At 37.7% G+C, this 19,156-nt stretch overlaps 1 protein-coding gene across 5 annotated transcripts in view; it reads left to right on the forward strand.

Annotated features, from left to right (window-relative positions):
• The window catches only part of LOC124120829 (multiple epidermal growth factor-like domains protein 10), a 45,404-nt gene that overhangs the window by 16,811 nt on the left and 9,437 nt on the right, over nt 1-19,156 (forward strand). For all 5 annotated transcript variants that reach the window (XM_048399925.1, XM_048399928.1, XM_048399924.1 and 2 more), the window contains exons 9-10: nt 9,161-9,313; nt 9,581-9,727. In XM_048399925.1, coding sequence (XP_048255882.1) covers nt 9,161-9,313; nt 9,581-9,727 — 300 coding nt within the window. The remainder of the gene's footprint in view (nt 1-9,160; nt 9,314-9,580; nt 9,728-19,156) is intronic.

Below are 19,156 nucleotides of genomic sequence, written 5' to 3' on the forward strand. Positions count from 1 at the left end.
GTGCCAATGTAAAAGTAAAAGAATGAACAATATTGCTTTTGGGGAATATTAACGATAAAAACATTTCTGTTCAATGTCGTTCATTTTATTTACATATCTCACCTTGTGTACAGTCAAACTGTATCCAGCCAGCTCGACACCCAGTGTCACATGACCCACTGCGGCGATCTCATGACGAAGTATCACTGGTACACTTCCGGTTGGAGCAGGATTTCTGGCAGTTTGTACCATATTACCCAAAAGAGCAACCTTCAAAATTCGAACCTTTCAAACCGTTTTTAAAAGTAAGCATAGTATGTTTTGTCATCTGTTGATATACATATTGTAGGCATGCTATCTGTGTTAAGCTATCATATGTAGGGGTAGACAAAGTACTTGATTTAGTCTACCATTGGTTGTACTCTTATTTTGTGGAAGCCTCGGTGTCTAAATTGGTTAGATGGCTGACTTTGCGTGCTGGCGATTTGGTGCCTTCGAATTCAGGACAAAATTGGAATTTGTACTTTGCTAGGGGAAGTGTTATCCCAAATATAACATTTGTTACATTTGACGACTTTCTAAATGGCATTGTGTGTTCAGCATGCACTGAGAGTTAGGACCTGACATTTGGACCCCTCTGTTAATAATTAAAAACAGACACAAAAGTAAGAGCCATCACGTTCCTAGTAAATCACCGTTAGAGTCATATGTGTGCTACTTGAACATACATTACAATTCGGCCAAAACAGCCGTGACAATTTACATTTGTCAGAAGGGTACACAAAGTATGTAATCTTGACTACCAGTTGTCGGACTTCCATTTTTGTGGAAGCCTCGGTAGCTAGGTGGGTTACATCGCTGGATTTCAGTTGTATTTGACAAATATATCTAATGAAAAGTGAGAAAAAACAAAAGAGTGAGATATTGCTCTTGAGTTAATAAGCGGTCATTTACCTGTGTTCTGCAGACCATAAACACAAGGTCGGCCTGTCTTAATTAGTGTTCGGTTGCTGGACCTTTATGGCATGAACCATTCCACGAGGGTCCAGTCCAGCCATTGTGGCTAGCCGACAGCAGAACAGTCGTGAATTTAGATGCTAGGAGAACCCCCGAGTTGACACTACTGTCGCGGGTTGGTAAATGTCGCCATTAATGAAGTGATTGTTTGTTGATTGTGGACATATTCGTTTTAAAGGGACACTGATCTAAAGCTGGTTGTTTCATTTGTTATTGTTGTTTTCCCCGTGAGTACCCGTATGATACAGCAGAAATCTAGACTAGTTGGCGACCTGTGCTGCGCCATTCGTAAGCGCATTTGTCACTTTTATTGATAGTTTTAGGGCGTATTATCACATTGATAAACAAACTGAAATACAGTTTTGGAAATAATAAGGAAATGTAGGATCTCTGTGGGTAGCATCGGTAATAGTGACGAAGTTTTGACAAATCACTGGCTTGGAAATTGTGTAATATTCGTTTACACTATTGCAACACTAAGTAAATATTTCACCTTTTATCGTGTTCATATTTTTACAAATTTATTATATACAGTTATTTCATAAATTGACTGAAAAATAGGTCCATCGGTATTGTTATGACAACGAATTTCAAACATTTCTTTATGTTTCAAGAGAGTGCGAATGTTAGGAAAGTACATTTCTATATTGTTTGGCTTCTAATCCAAGCATAACTTATCTATTCTGGTGCTCTAAAGCCCTCACTTCAAACTTGGATTTAGATTAAATAATTACCCCAGGCACAAGAAATGCCAAATTGGATCCTTCACCACGAATTATACCTGTAATAAATTCATTAACTGAATGATCAAGTGAATGATGACAAATACTCAAGTGTAGAGTATACCAGAAAACGTGGATGACAACAAGAGTAATCTATTATCCACGCAAACCGAAATCCGAAAATACTTTCACTGCAGGGATACTTTTTTATATATTATTAAACTATAACCTTCAGGGGTATTTCCAAATGACGACATCCGATGAGCTTCCGCCGTTCTTTTTGTCTGTCTGTGTAGGTTGAAGTAATTAATTTACATGCGCCCTTTGTCGAAATCTTTATAGATCACGGGTAACCAATTAGCCAAGCTAACATGAAAATGTTGTAAAAAGATCCCTAAAACATTTTACGAAACGTTCCGGAAATATTTTCTTCACGTGATTTTGTATGGTTTTAGAAGCATTTTCTGGAAAGATTTGGTAAAATCGTTTCAAAAAATTTTTGGTGTGTAAAATATTGCAGAAATGCTTTTGAAAACGTTTTATTCATGTTATTTTGTATGGTTTCAGAAACGTTTTAAAAACATTTTCTGTGAACATTTGGTTATAACGTTTTCAAAATGTTTTGAAAACGAACCAGGGTGTTGGAAGAATCAGTGTTTTGCTGCCAATGTTCAAAACGTACACCACCCAGTCACTGTTAACAAGATACCTAATGATTAGCACAAATAGTCAGGGACTGTACATCCTTCAGGCATGTACTGCAGAAAACACGATACCAATGACCGACATGGTAATCCATGCCATGTCTTCAATATTCAGTCAACAAAGCACTTCAAAACTTAGTCCTGTGGAGATTTTAATATTTTTAGAAAACTTTTACAACATTCCAAATTATTGATTGAATACATCCAACTGAAGTGACAATATTCCATTCAAGATGACGTTTTATCAGTATTCTAACAACAACAAAAAATAATTTGTAGGTACTTTATCTAGTAGCTCATGGCATTTAACAACAGTTTCTGCACTTACGTTTGCATCATTCACAACCCCTGGTGTATTTGATATATTCCTCAATACACCTACAATTTCCTTGTGTATCTCCTGGAATGCTGTTGTCTCATTTTGCCCCTTGCTGCAGCGAAAACAAAAATGTTCCATATTATAACAAAGTTACAACTTGAACTATATTCAAAAAGCATTATATTGTTAATCCAAAGATGAAATATATTATATGATTCCATAACATTATTTTAATTCTGGAAACCCATTTGTCCAAAAACGCTCCATGCTGCAGCCAGTCTCGGTCAAAAGTATTTCCAAAATTCAACATTGCTGCTTTCATTGGTACATACAAAAGAATAATTTTTTTTATAAAAATGATGTTTCGAAATCTCAAAATTTAAACTATGTCGCCCATCCACACAAAACTGAAACCAAAATGTTTTCAAGAAAAATTAACCCAACCCATTAAAATGAAAGGTACTCCGATAACAGAGGTCTCATCGCACAACTGTAAACTCCTTGGGCTAACTTTACAGCAAGATGGCAACTGGTCAAATCATACAGATAATATAGTAGATAAAGTAAGCCCAATGGTCAACTGCTTTTGAACTTTCAAATACTGCCTGTCCAGAAGAAAACGTTACAGAATATATATTTATCATTTAGTTTACCAATATTCGACTATTGTGACCAGGTATGGGACAACTGTTCTCAAGAACAAGCGTTGTATTGGAAAGGCTAAATTTAGACGCACTGGGAACAATCTGTGGAGCTACTCGTGATACCAACCACGAATCTCTATACTCCGAAACTAACCTTAAACCCTTATCCAAAATGACGGCAATCTCATAAATTAAAAACATTTTACAAAATGGTTGACAAGTTTGCCCCTGAATATCAATGTAATCTTGTTCCTCCTAATGTCTCAGCGGGCGCACGTTTAAGAACTTCTTCACAGCTACAGATTGTAAATGCTAGAACAGTTAACAACCACAAAACATGTTTACCCGACACAGTGCGAATGTGGAATGAATTACCGGATAATGTTCAGTCAAAACATACTGTAAATGACTTCACTAAATGTATAACCACGACAGAAAATCCTAAATATTTGGCTTTAACTTAAGACTATGGTACCCGTTTCTGTCAAATTATTCCCATGCATGTTTTAAAAACAATCAGCAAATGCTAATAACCAATAGACCAATGGATGTGTCAAATAGGAAAGAATGCTACACAGTGTAATATCTGAATTTCCCAACAAGTACAGTTATTCGACCACGGAGTTCGTTTTCACAACGAATCTATTTTGCTTGATTTCATCTGGACAATTTGTGTTAGTGACACAGGCCATTAATTTGTGCTTATATGTATGCGTACTTCAGGTGTGTATGAAATTGATTTCGAAATATACGCGATATAATAGGCGTCTAATAACCGGCATACGTGAAATGTGATTTTGTTTCCGACACTCTCTAATATGGCGAAAACTTTGTTTTGGCGAAGTTCCTGAAATATTCTAAACGATTCTAGAGGTATCGGCGACGTTTTAGACTTACCATTGGTGATTAGATACAGAACAGTTACCTTGGATCACAAATATGCATTTTTGGTACTCAACGTCTCAGAGTGAATATCCGATATCTAGATTAAAAAACATATACGAAATGGGAATGCTGATTTAGTAATAAGTAAGAAATGGCGAGATATGATGTACCTATTTTTCTCAGGTCGTTTTTAATTATATTACTTTGCAAAAATGACAGCGGATGATATCACATCGTCAGGTAGCTGTACAGATCCATATTGTGTCATGTTCACTTGACAGGGTGAACGCACTAGATTCTAACCTAACAAAGAAAATCGGATCGCTTCTGAATTGAACAGTCTAGATTTTAACCATCATGACAATTGGCTAAACCAAAACATGAACGGATCATTGTTTACAATGTTGTGAATAAAGTAGTGATTTAAAGAACTATTTGACATCGATGAACTGTACATTTATTCTAACGTGTGCCTCTGGACTCTATGGAGACAACTGTAACAAGAACTGTTCCTCTCGCCACTGTCTCAACCCTGTGGAGTCCTGTGCTTCTGACACGGGGGCGTGTTCTAGTTCAGAATGTCAAACAGGATGGGCAGGAACAGACTGCACAGGTGTGTTTGGTAACGTTGATGAGAATACCCCCTTCATTTTCGTTGATGGTACCAGTTAGTGCTTGCTCACAAAGTATCAGTGCTGCCTACTTTCAATACATTTTTGAAGATACAACGACACAAAATCATAACTATTGCTAAATCTTTATTCAATTACTATTGTATTGTGATGTGAACAAAATGTTCGAGTGTCAAAGTTAAGATTATGTTAACATTTTTTTTGTGTATTTATGCATTTTCACCCTCATCACTTCTAAAAGTTAATCATAAAGTCACTCAATTCTTTATGGACATGTAAAATGTGCCATACATCTGACGTCACGCAGGCGACCTGGGTTCGATTCCCCACATGGCTTCAATGTGTGAAGCACATACCTAGTGTCTTCCACTGTGATATTGATGTAATAAGACTAAACGCGGCGTAAAGCAAACTCATTCACTTACTCCCACGCATTTCATCAATGCAATAAAATGCGAAATTGGCCAAATTGCGTTTTTGGCACCCTTAAACCCTAAGTTCTTTACAAGATGAAGTCTTGTGGAGAATTTCAACTAAATATCATGTTTCCTCTTTGCGTCTGATAAAACTTTCACTGAGGGGAAAGACACAAATATCTAGGACCTACCTGATTCATATAACCAGTCATGCCACCACATTATTATTAATTAACAGCTGAAATGGATAGAAACTTTCTTTATTTTCCTTAACAACCTCATAAACAACGACAACTTATCAGGACATATTCATCCCAGTTTTGTTGGGAAATCAGCAAATGGCCACAAAGGATGAATGACAAATCAGCAAATTATTTTGAAATACACGTTTCGATTTACGACGAAAAAGGTCAATACAATGGGTCAAATAACGGACAGAAGCATCATGCCCTACAAGATATATCAGATGTCAGTATTCTATTTCTTTATTCAACGCCGACATAAGTATTCAAATTTCCTCCACGTTAAACCGGCCTTTTCGCTTGGACATGTGGACACATGGTACAAGGTACTAGTTCAACCCGCTCCATCCAGCTTCGTAACACCATTTCCTGCTGCATGGCTTCAATTCGCCCAGAATAACGAAAAATCACGTCATTGCCGTGTAGAATAATGCGCTGAAAACGAAGCTCGGCCTCGAGCTTGGATTTCGAGATACAGACGCGCTAATGTAGGGATCAGGGCAGCTGTTTGTTGCTTGTTAGACAACAATGACATCCCATATGAATGTATTGATGTCAATAAGTACTTTGCGTGGCGATTTTTTAACATGTTTCACAACATGTTTTTGTGTTAGTATTTATACAATATACTGATACAGCATAAGGAGACCAGACCGGGAACATTGTAGGATGTGGAAGATGGTGGTAATAACAACTTATTTATTATTTTTGTCTTAGTGAATATAGTGGTACCTTATTCTATCTAGTGAAATTATATGAAGGAAATCCGAATGATAAACATTACTTTATGGTCCTAACTGTGCCAGAGACTGCAGCTCTCGACATTGTAAGACATCTTCCGCAACATGTGAACGAGTTGGTGGACAGTGTCTGGGTGTTTGTCAGGTCGGATGGATGGGGGCGGACTGCAACGACAGGTAATGTGGAGACATTTAATGATGTATTACTCCACATACAATAATAGGCAGTCAACAAAACCTGATGCAATGTCGGTTTGCAAATACAGTCGGTATATCCCAGGTATTGGCGATCTATCAATACGAGCGTTCTATATTCCTCAGGGTCTTAGAGTAACCTTGAAGTTATTGCTTTGTCACGTCACGCTCTACAGGCGGGCTCGATTCCCAAAATGCATCATTTCTAGCCCAGTGATACTGTCTTATCACCATGGTATTGTTGAAATGTTGCCAATTGTAGCCTCAAAACCCTATTCACCCATGCACTATTTTTTTCTTTTTCCAGACAGTTGTTCAGGGAATATCATGGCGTTTTTCATGTAGCATTTTTTTTTATCTACATGCTGTTTCAGTGAGAAATTTATGTGTTTTGAAACATTTGATTCCAGTACGAAATGACATATTCGTTAAAGGAATGCGCACAAACCAATAGTGTAGTTACACACGAATTGGTCCTGAACGTATAAAGACATTGTATTTTGGTAATGATTAGACTTGTACCTAATTATAAAATGGATAGAAACTGTTCTCATCATACTTAACAACAAACCAGAAATCTTTTGTACAGAATTAAGTTGTGACGGGCATCCTATCAACACTTGGCATGTAGATAAGACGTCTGTATGTCATAAAAGGTATATATAGATATGAGATATTGGGATATGGACCTCTTGAAGCATGATACCTGTTATTTGAGAGATTTAAAAAAGGCTAAGTATATTCTACGTGTAAAAATGTTTTTGCCATAAATAATATTTCCATAACGCAGTTCACATGGTATAATTTAAGAATATTGCAATTCATATTTTTCTTACATTTGATACGTCTTATCGTGTGTACATCATCATTTGAGAATAATTGTATTTAGTAAAATTCATATCTTTAAACACTGCCGCCGTATGATTTTGCCCTTCCACTTGCATTGAATTGAAGAATATTTCAATGATAAACTAAACAAAAAATCATTGAGATGAATGTGACCCAGACGAAACATACATGTAGGGGAAGCTGGGAGGTTTAACAACAATAATGTATTGGACAAAGTGTACCTCGGGCGACTGCACATTTACAAAGGGAAACCACTCTCATCCAGGGTTTGATCAACGACGTGCTGCCTTCAAGTTATCCACGGTCGGGCCATTACTACAACATAGACAACTATAGACACCATACTTTTTTTTAAAGATTCCCTTGATTATGGAAAATGTGTTTTTATTTTGACGCATCTTTCCGCCTAGAGTTGGGTGGGAATGGTACTTTTAGCTATCGACGTCATAGTTATGTGGGTCACTACCGTAATCAATTATAAAGTGAAATCTGTAATGGGATCTTCGTGTTGTTGAAGTGCCGGTTATTTATATGATACATTCAATTTCCACTGCTGTATAAGACACAGGACTCGAACTCACTCACAATAATTACAAATATACATCCACATATACTTCCATAAAGAGTTTTTGATGCTTAATATATAGACATCCCAATTACATTATTGTGAAATATGTTCTCAATTTACAAGAACACTGGGAAAGTAGTGGGTATGTAGTTCACCACTCTGTTGAACAGTATTTCAGTTATAGCAAGGCGTTAGAGAATTGACGAAGGGCGAAAGACAGAAGTGGTGCAGGTCTTGCACTTTACCACTTTGATGAAACCCACCAGCACGGGTATGGTGTTCACAAACCCAGAGTGAGTGAGCGAGAAAAAAATTGACGTTTCATCGGCATTACGTCAGCCATACAGCGTCGACAATCCCAGAAACAAAATCAGAGTAAACCGGTTTCGAATTATGTAACATAGGTTTCTGGCCTTCCCAGGAGACGGAACTCTGCACAACGAATTTCGGCGGTTTAGACAACTGGGCCACCCGTGGCCCCAACTGTAATATTTCGTATTGCAATATTAAACAGTGGTCTTGTTATTCATCATTTATTACGAATCAATCAAACAACTGATTTACACTTTGATTATAAAAATAGCTCATTAACTTGGTAGGTTTCGGTGCTTTGGTACATGTAAATGCTGTGTTCCAGATTCTACTGCATATGGGATAAATACTCTTTTGTCATGCAAAACTTATGCTGCCATATTACATTCGGTATTTTCTGTCAGTGCCTGTTTTCCTGAAAGGACGTTTTTAACATTTTCAGGCAAAAAAATATTTTTTGAGTAAATCTTCGGCATAGATATTCTTCGAAAACTTCCAGGAACCCCAAAGAATATTTATTCGTCAAGTCCCTACATCGATGAAATTCGTGGTATATACTAGTATACAATATGCAGGTTTATCATGATCAGAGACCGGGCTGTGTACATCGTAAGACGTTAAGGGTGGTGCGAAAACAACTTAGTTATATATGTTTCTTATTGGTAAAAAAATAAAAATTCTCTTTACAACAAATATTTTCAGTGAATAATATAATTTAAACACGTACTGTTTATAGAAGTTATCGATTAATGCTGTGAACGTGTATTTTCCTTTCAAACAATGCTTCACAACCTCGTCAGATTTAAATTGTTTTATTTATTGTGATATAGTTTCTTGCAGCTGTTTGGATTGTTAGTTGTATTGCAGAATTCACCATAAGGCTGTTGCAATAATACTTATTATTCTCAAATGGTAAAACGAAGTTCTTTGATGCAGTGCCTGTAAAGTGCTCTGATGGAAGGTACGGACCAGGATGCAGTCAGGTCTGCAGTTCCCGCAACTGTATAACACAATCATTTGTGTGTGACGTCACTGGAACATGCCCAAATGGATGCCGGGATGGCTGGCAGAATGTTGACTGCAGGACACGTGAGAATTAATTTACTGGTCTTTTTTTCAGTTGTACAAATATTGCCAGTTTATTCAATTAAATAACATGCTAATATAATCTAATTGAATTGAATTGATTATGAGGTAAATAATGAATAGTTCAACGGCGTAATAATCGCTCAGCAGATGACATACAATTCATAACGCATTTCTCCTTCTTTTAAAGCATTTTTGCTTAAATATTTAACCAAGGAAACACATGTACAGATACATGTCTGCTGATTGTCCAATTTCCTGATCTTTAAGCATGCCCGAGCGGGAAGTACGGTTCTAACTGCAGCAAGTCTTGTGATTCACGTCAATGTGAAACTGCACAGACCACCTGTGATCACGTGACAGGAACCTGCACTGCAGGATGTCGAGAAGGATGGATCGGAGCAGACTGTACTGAAAGTAATGTTTCCTTAACCATGAGCTTTATTTGTAATATACTCGGAAAAAAGTGCATAGGTGATATTATTGGATAATATATGAAAGTTATTTGTACATAGATGACAATTATGTAGTCACAAAATTGCTATTTAACAAATAATGTCTATGTTAATAACTGGACAGGGCAATAACGAAATTTATAACCAAAATATAACAATGCAGAAAAGTAACACAACATAAGAACCACGAGATCAATGCATGTGCCTATTGTGCACGAGAAATATGAATAAGATCATAAACGGTGTGGGTTCTCGGTTGTATGTTGGCAACTGTCCAAATACAATGTCATGCAAAGACTTACAGATCCGAAGGAGAACGGTATGGGGAATCGTAGTTGGTTGTAATGTGAAAATTTGTCCCGGGTTCGTGATTGCACAAATAGCATGGCACGTCACAGTACAGACTCAGGTCAGGCCGACCCTTGTGACAACGGCTGCCTTGGCAAATGTGTGCAACATAGGCAACAGGCACCGTCAGGATTGTCAGGATAATAGTTCAAATAGTGTGTAAACACCTTGTGAGGCAGGTCCCATTGCCAGACGGCCTGTCAGAGGTGTTGTTGTGATAGAACAATGTAGTCAACAGCGACGTTAATGTTCAAGAACGAAGACTATGTCCAAACCAGTGATGAAGAATTGTTTGGTTCAACAACCAGTCACTAATTTCGCTGCATCAAATCCTTGTGTTATTTTCATATTGGAAGTGACTTGTGTTTGCAATATTTCGTTTGTTAGTGGTTTGACGCCGCACTCTTTGACGTCTGTACATAATCGAGTCTGGACCATACAATCCAGTGATTGAGATCGTGGGCATCGATCCACGCAATTTGGATACGATGACATGCATCAACAAAGTCAGTGAGCCTGACCACCCGATCCCGTTAGTCGCCTCTTACGACAAGCATAGCATGGCATGGGTTACTGATGAAGGCGTATTTTACTCCGGATCTCAAGGGTAGTTTGCCATATACCGTATGTCGTGGATGCATATGCACACAAATAAATCTGGTTATGAGCTTCCTTTATGGGAAAGTATATCAGAGTGGAGATATTAAGACCCGAACGTTACTCCAGGCACCCCGCGTAGCTTTCTATCCATGAATTGCTGCACATCACCACTGTTTTAGATTAGCTTCATATTTGTTGAAGAGGCGCATCTACCCGTGAGAATTCCGTTTAAGAATACTAGTTCCCTCATCCTATGCTTGTTTTAAGAGGCGAGCAAATGACTCTGCTAGTCAGGCTCGGTTGCTTGGATGTCATCGTATCCACACTGCGTAAATCGATGCTCAAGATGTCAATCAGTGGATTGTCTGGTCAAGCTTCGCTTTTTTGCTGTCATTTAGTTGGAATATTGTCAAGTGCGGCCGTAAACAACAAACAATTAGTCACTTCAGTGGCACGAATGCATACATTGGTCTGCATAAATATTGCAGAATTGATACAAATGTCTTTCAGCAATGACAGGCGGTAATAGCGTGACAATACTAGTGGTACATTTTATGCAAATTCATCTTAATATATAAGTAATATTATAATCATATGTGACCCGACAGGAGAAAAGGGATTTTATGGGTGTTGGGAAACAATTGTGCCGTGACGTCATAATGAAAGACGTTTGGTTACTTCCACCATAATCGCCATTTGTGCGGGACTGTACAGAAATATCTTCCTTATTTTCTCGCGTAACATAAAAGAACCCATCACTTTAAAACAATTCAGCATACATGTCAACTTTCAATGGATCAAACTGAGGCAATTATTACGTTAACATTAATTTGATCAGATCTGAAAGTAATATCAACCCTACGACAGTTGTTAGTGGAAATAAAACAACAAGACCAACATTTCCAATTTTCTGTCGCACAGATTGTCACGATGCTATCATGTGACCCAAGCCGATGTTGCTCAGGCAATCATTTAATGAATATATAATTCAATTATATATAGGACATGGCAAATAAAAGCTATTAATTTATTTGAGCTAGCTATAAGATGCAACATGAAATGTCAATGTTACTGGGCGCGAGAATATTTTCACGAAATTGCAATGGTTTCTGTTGGCACTTCCGGTACTTGCGGTAAATAATATGTCGAGTCAACTTCCTCGCTTTACGATCAATTGCCACAGAATTGTCAGTTAAAGTGGACGAGGGAAATTTTGGAAAATATTCTTGAGGTGCGGAAAATATATTTTAATCCTCGGAATTAAGTGGACGGAGCAAGTATTTATTATATTTCGAGTCGTGATATCACTGCAAACACGAAAACGTCGTTTTTTTCCGTATATGGTCATTGGACGGAAAAACGACGTTATTTGGACGTTTTCAAACCATCGTTTTTCCGTCCAAATAACGTCGTTATTTGACATCGGAATTGACTGGGAGAGAACGATAGCGTTAAGCTCCTCCCTTTCTTGATTGACATTGTCAATCAAGCAACAGCGTCTACCGGTATTTCTACTTCTCAGATTTCATTGGTCAGTCCCCGCGTGTTAGATTACAGGCCCGCGTTTGACGCTGCACTCGAAGCGCTTAGCGGAAGTACTGAAATCAATCGTTCTGCGCATGCGGATTACTTAATGCCTTGACCAAATTTTCCGTTCTGTGCATGCGCGATTTCGCGTATTGTTTCCTAGATTTAATGTCACCACTATTTGACAATGGTTCATAAACACAGTCACGTGAAGGTTCGGAATCGTAACGAGTAACTCCATTTAAATTGAAGAGGATCCCCAGTGATATGGGAGATTCCAAGATGAAACTATTCTATGGCTATCTAGGCTGCCACCCAAACCGATCTAAACGGGACCCGATAGCTTATTGTATGCTATATAGTCATATGGAAGTGGACAAGAACTATACATTGTATTCCGGCCGATTGTTCTTGCATTTACTTATAAGTCAGGAAAATGGACTTAAAAGGGGAGTTGTTGAATTTAATTGTTTTAATTATTAAATGTTGCCTATACACTAATCTGAACGAACTTCTCATTGCTCTGTTTATGTCATCCTATATACTATAAGAATGTTACCGTTCTAAAGTCAACCTCTCACATAACATTATATTGTTCATAGTATCAAAGTTAAATCAACAATATCAAGAGCAGCGATTTAAACCACTGAAACACCCAAACACAAGGCTGTTATCAAGCGCTAGTGCAGACGTGATGCATCGTAAAAACTGTATCGTGATGTCTTCAGAAATACAATTATACTACGAGATAGTACGGCTAACGCTGACTCACCGGTGGAACAAAGACAATATCGCTAATACAGATATAACGTATTTGAATGTTAATACTAAAGACAAACAATCATTATTTTTGCAGTGACGATATAACACGTATACACGTTTATTGTTAACTTTCATCAGTTTTGCTCTTCATTTTAATAACTTTGTTTTCACATATATATGTAGCAATACCCGACAAGCATGTCATACATAATTATGGGGCAGTTTTCAATCTTGTACTGACTTACTCTGGTGTTAATGAGCGAAGTTTATTGGCTTGTGTGTAAAACCCCGTTTTTCTGGTAATCCTATTATTACTTAGTTTATTTCTATCTAATGACACCCTGTTCTCTGGATCATGGCTCCGTGACTATCCATAACTTAATTAAGATGAACATTCGGTTCAAGTAAATGAATGAGTTTGTTTTGACGCTACAGTCAGTCAAAAAACCAATGCTGTGAGGTTTGATAACACACTTCTACCAGGTCGAACATCGTGGATCCTCATTTTCTGCACACACGCACACACGCACGCACGCACACACACACACACACACACACACACACACACACACACACACACACACACACACACACACACACACACACACACACACACACACACACACAACTGACCTAAACAACCTGGACAGGAAATACTGCTGATAGCCTCTGGTCAACTCAGCCGCGCCACCGCAGAATGTTCGTCCAACTCTGCAGGGGGCATTCTCAGTGGCTTCAAAGGCGCTGAAATGTTTTCGCCTTGCATCCAAGATGGTGGACAAGTGAAATCGTATGAAATTTGGCTATTTTAGGTCCTATCTCTTTTTTGATTACCCAATAAAGTCAATTCATAGTTACACGGTTGTGAAGAAGCTTACAACTTTATTAGACTTATTCATCTCATTCCAAAAAAGCTACTCGCGCTCACATAAAGTTGTAGTTATTACGTCACTGTTTTATTTCTTTAAAAATATATTACATGTTCAACAATAACAATTAAGATGAACATTCAATTTCCGATATAAGTAAATGAATAAGTGTGTTTTACGCCACAATCAGTCAAAGACCAACGTTGTCCGGTCTGATGACACACAATCTACCAGATAGCACATTGTGTACACCCTATCCCCATTGAAGTCTCCACTGTGGGTATTCCTGGGGACGAAAAGGCCCCATGTACCTAGGAATTTCATCAATACATTCATGCGCGGCATTCTCTGCCTAAAGAAGATCATATAGTTAACATGCTAATCCAACTCGAACTACCATCCCGCTCAAGATGAATGTTTTATGTAACATCCAACAGGCCCACATTTACGCACGCACGCACGCACGCACGCAAACACACATATTTGGATTTACCAATCCCTGAATTGAGAAGACGTGCGTTACGAAGCTCCTCCAAGTCATCATCAATATCCGTATATGTCTGTGATATCATTACCCATCCAAAGCCGAATATACATTTATTGTGTTTTCTTGACAACTAATGTTATAATTGGGATAACACTTTCTGAGTAAAGTACAGAATCTCGTACTTTCTTGGGTTGAGTCCCGTCCGGGATTTGAACCCACACTGTGAGTGAGGCACCCAATCGCCAGAACACAAAGTAGGCGATCTAACCCAGCCATCGAACCAAAAATGTTAGTCCAGATGACGTATACTTTGTGTACTCCTCTGACAAGAGAGAAATGGCACGGCTTCTATGACCGAAAGCTTTGAACCAACAATGCCTTTAAGAAAGTGGTCAACAGTAACACACATTATATTTGGATACCACTTTCTCAGTAAACTACATATTTTTAGGGTGAAGATAATAGACGTTGATGGTTGATTATCAATGGACAAATTAAAGCCAAAACTTAACTTATGAATGATTGGTAATGGGAAATGGACAATGGGCAAACGGGAGGCGGGGTAATCAGCGCCATGACAGTTATTAGTTGGCTTCCCTTGTTGCGTTCCCTTCTTTGCTATCTTTATACTTTTGTTGTTCTTACAGGTACAAATATATGTTCTCTGCCTCATAGCATTTAATAATATGCACCTGATGAAGGAGAAAGTATATATTCCGAAACGCAGTGTTCCTCCGTTGACATCCATAAATATTTTTCCTTGTGTGTATCAGTTCTTAATGCCCTTCAAAGACTCAATCTAGCTTTGTTTTTAAATGTGGTGATATCTGCGTAGAATATAATATGGTCATGCCTATATACATTTGGGTCTTTGTCTACATAAGCATTTAGACATACAATTTAGAGCTAAGGACATTGCTAATTCTGCAGGCATGAAGTACACGTCATAGCAAGCTGTGATCTTTATTCATACTTTAGATATTCGTAATGGAGATCTGTAACTGAAGTTTACCGTAATCTTCCGCAACTCTCACCTCCTGACCAGTTGAACGTCTTAGTGCATTCAGATGCCATTGTAAAATTCCAGGCTGCCCCTCTTTCTGTGATGTTTTGACGGATGAAATCTATTGCGTTATAATAATCTCTGTTTGCTGATATATAATATGTGTGTGTTGTAAAATATTTACGATATTTTAAACGTGTAATTCGATGCATATGCAATGCAATGTGAACATAAGTGCGGATGCACGAAGGCGGTTATAGTCATAGCTATACTGCGATGGATGTAGGGGAATGGTAGGGGGGTGTATGTATGTATGAAAGCACGAATACCGATACATGAGGGCGGATATAGTTATAGTTCGATGGATGTTGGGGAATGGTGGGAGGATAGATTATGTATGAAAGCATGCGCATGGATCCATGATGGCTGACGTAGACATTATGGTGGGGAAAGAAGAATGTGATTTGTGTGTGTGTGTGTATGTGTGTGTGTGTGTGTGTGTGTGTGTGTGTGTGTGTGTGTGTGTGTGCTTGCATGCGTGCGTGCATGCGTGCATGCGTTGTGATACGAGGGTTGGCGAACATGTTGTCAGATGATTGTTTGAGTAAGTTACGTGGTTGAGGATGTGGCAGGTATGAGTATTGATACATGCAGACTTGGGGTTGGGGGACTGGGTGTGCCTGTACTGAGGTCTTTTGTTTCACTCACTTATAGTGTTTTCTTTCACTCAAATACTGTTTTACGCATTTTAATGACTGAAACTGTAGTGATTCAAAGGTCACACTGGCCGGGCATTCAACATATCTACCCCAACTACATACGTAGCCATTTTTATGGTGTACAATTCTTCTTCTACCTCACACACACACACACACACACACACACACACACACACACACACACACACACACACACATTAATTGTTTTATTAAATGTATCTTCGAGAGTCAGTAAGACACTAGAAATAACTGCCTTTGTTCTGTAAACCTCACCAGTTTCAGCTTTCGCCTCTTCCTTTGTGGACTGAGGTTTCACATTTGTAAAATGATCTCTCTTATCTGTCTGTACCATCAACTTAACTGCCCTCACCCCCTGCAGTTTTCCCGTCCCATATTGCCAAGCAGGTGACCCACAAGGAGGAATACCGCCCTCCCTCAGTCCAGTGATACTGTGCCTAGCACAATATGTTGGGGATACGTAGCCTTGCTGTGGGCAAACATTTTGTAACAATTTGGCAAACTTTGATATGTAAACAGCAAATATTATTCAGTTTTATTTCAACAAAAACGGAAAAAATCGGATCCTACTTATTTTGCGGATACCATAACAATAAATCAAGCCAATAGATCGTTTGAGCTGGCATGAATATAAAAAATAATTAGCAAGTCGATAGTCATAATTCCCTCTGTTGGTCCCACGTGAAATGTTCTTCATGAATAGAATAGATGGCTGATAGACGTTCGGCCGAATAATATCATTTGCTAACTTCAACTGTTCATCTAATTTCCATGAATGTATGTTACATAGTTCATATGTTCATGGGCTTCTTCACTGAATGTATAGTGTGGAGGACTACTTCACTTGAGGATAAGTAACATAAATAATGATGATAATTATGATAGTATTGCCATTATTATTCCTTCAGATTATTAAAAAAAAGTTATTGAGGTATGGAGATTGTGAGATTATTTTTAGCATCGGAATTGTTAACATAATTCTTAAAGATATTATGTTTTGTTTGTTTGTTGTTAAATGCTGTACTCAGCAACGTAAGGATATTAAAACATAACATTTAGGTTCAGTTGTATTTTTATATTTGTATCATTTTGCAAATGTTACAGAGACCTGATAAGGGATAGATAATAATGTATAGTCGCTATTCTTAAAGTAAGAATATGTTAGATTTATCAACCAGAAATATTGCACACAAGAGGATAATCATATTTCTTGACACTATTCAACGTCGAAGTCAACGATATTTGTGTATGTTATTGCTACATGACACGGATACGTCATGATAAAGCAATTAGAAATTGGCATTTGATGATATAAGATAGCTTTGCGATAAATCACAAAGAACAAAGAAGGAAGCGATATTTATTTCACGATAAAACATTGTTCTATCATGACGTCATTTATTGAGATTCGAACATGCACTGGCAACTTGAAATGTAAAATTTGTAAATTTGACCTTATTTTTGAGAGGTATGTGTCTAGTGAGTTGTTCCCAATAAATGTTGCTGGAGAATCCGAAAGCGAGAGTGATATGACAATCGGTATTGGGAGAAAAGGTACAGATGATTGACGAGAAAATTGTGAGAATATGCGGGACCGAACTCAAATCCTAAAAAGGATTATCTAGCATGGCCGCTGTCGGATTCTATTCAAGGAATCATCATTATTTAAGTACGGGTAAATATTGTAAAGCGTGTATTTTTTCCTAATTTAACACCCTAAAAGAGGCTGTACGTAATGTTGATATCTCATATAGAAATAAACGAGTCTCGGTCGTTGTTTATCGTACAATAAACAACTCCTACTCGTCGTTTGTTTCTTAATTACATGACCATATACACTAACATTATATCTTTTCATGTTATAGTATAGTATTTACCCGTATGAATCGTCTTATGTTATTTATTGCCTATAAACAGAATATGCACACTTTCTGAAAGTACTGTGTGATAAGTCACGCACCAAACCTATACTCTCGATATACATGCTGCTCTTACTTAAAAAAGAATATTGGGTTAACAAGATACGTATATTAAAGTACCATGCTTTCCTGATGTGCTCTCATTCTAATTTGAAATAATGGCATAAATAGTTACCACTCATCTTTCAATATTTTTCAAGGTTGGGTTAATCACGAACATATTTGATTATGTACAACATCTATACTTACTTATCTTTATACTTAAAGGCATCAGGTTTGTCTGTCATAAGACCCCGAAACAAATATGTCCAACACAGCCCAATATTTGGCTCTTGGCTCCTTGTTCTTATATTTTATAAGTATTGTTTAAACATCTTTTTTTTCTGTAAAATATGTTCATTTCAGAAATTAGATGTTATTCTAGCATTAGGTCTGTGGTATGTTCGTAGATGACTGTAGAAAATGGAATAATTATGTGAGTAATCGGGTTAATACCACGTTCAGCAATATTTAGCCATATTGCGATATTGGTTTCCAGCATACATGACGGACCATGAAATTATGACTTGAATTCGGACCTTGCTTTCTGGTGTGATGTAACACCCCAGAATCTCCTGTAGAAAAAGGGCTCAAAGCACGAATTAAGATCACGAGATGATACTGATGTATGCATCTGGACATATATTTGCGTAGTATTACTACCTTAATTCATCAGTATATATGTATTTTTCATAAAAGGATATTATAGGATCGACGCTGACATGCGCATATAACCTATTCTCCAGTGCTGTAATATTTCATTTCTTCTGACACATATCGACACGAGAAATTATATTTAAATTTAAAAGGAGCCCAAGTGGGATAGAAATTTGAGTCTGAACCTGTTGAACAAGGCTTGTTTCATTTTGGGCTATAGCATTGCCGCAAGGCCTGGGCGGAAGGGAACACCTGTTTGCACCCATCAGACACCAATCACATCTTCTCTCTCCAAACGAAAACAAAATACGAAAAATGTCGGAAGTGTATCCTCCTAATTTTCTATTTAGATACATGTTTTAACTTTAAAGTAATTATATGTATCTCATGTATTATTGGTATCTGTGATGCTGGTACCGTTTTGTTGCCATTGTGTAGCTTTT

Source organism: Haliotis rufescens, unplaced genomic scaffold (genome assembly GCF_023055435.1).
Source record: "Haliotis rufescens isolate VD_foot unplaced genomic scaffold, xgHalRufe1.0.p SCAF_2, whole genome shotgun sequence".
In the NCBI taxonomy this organism is placed as follows: domain Eukaryota; kingdom Metazoa; phylum Mollusca; class Gastropoda; order Lepetellida; family Haliotidae; genus Haliotis; species Haliotis rufescens.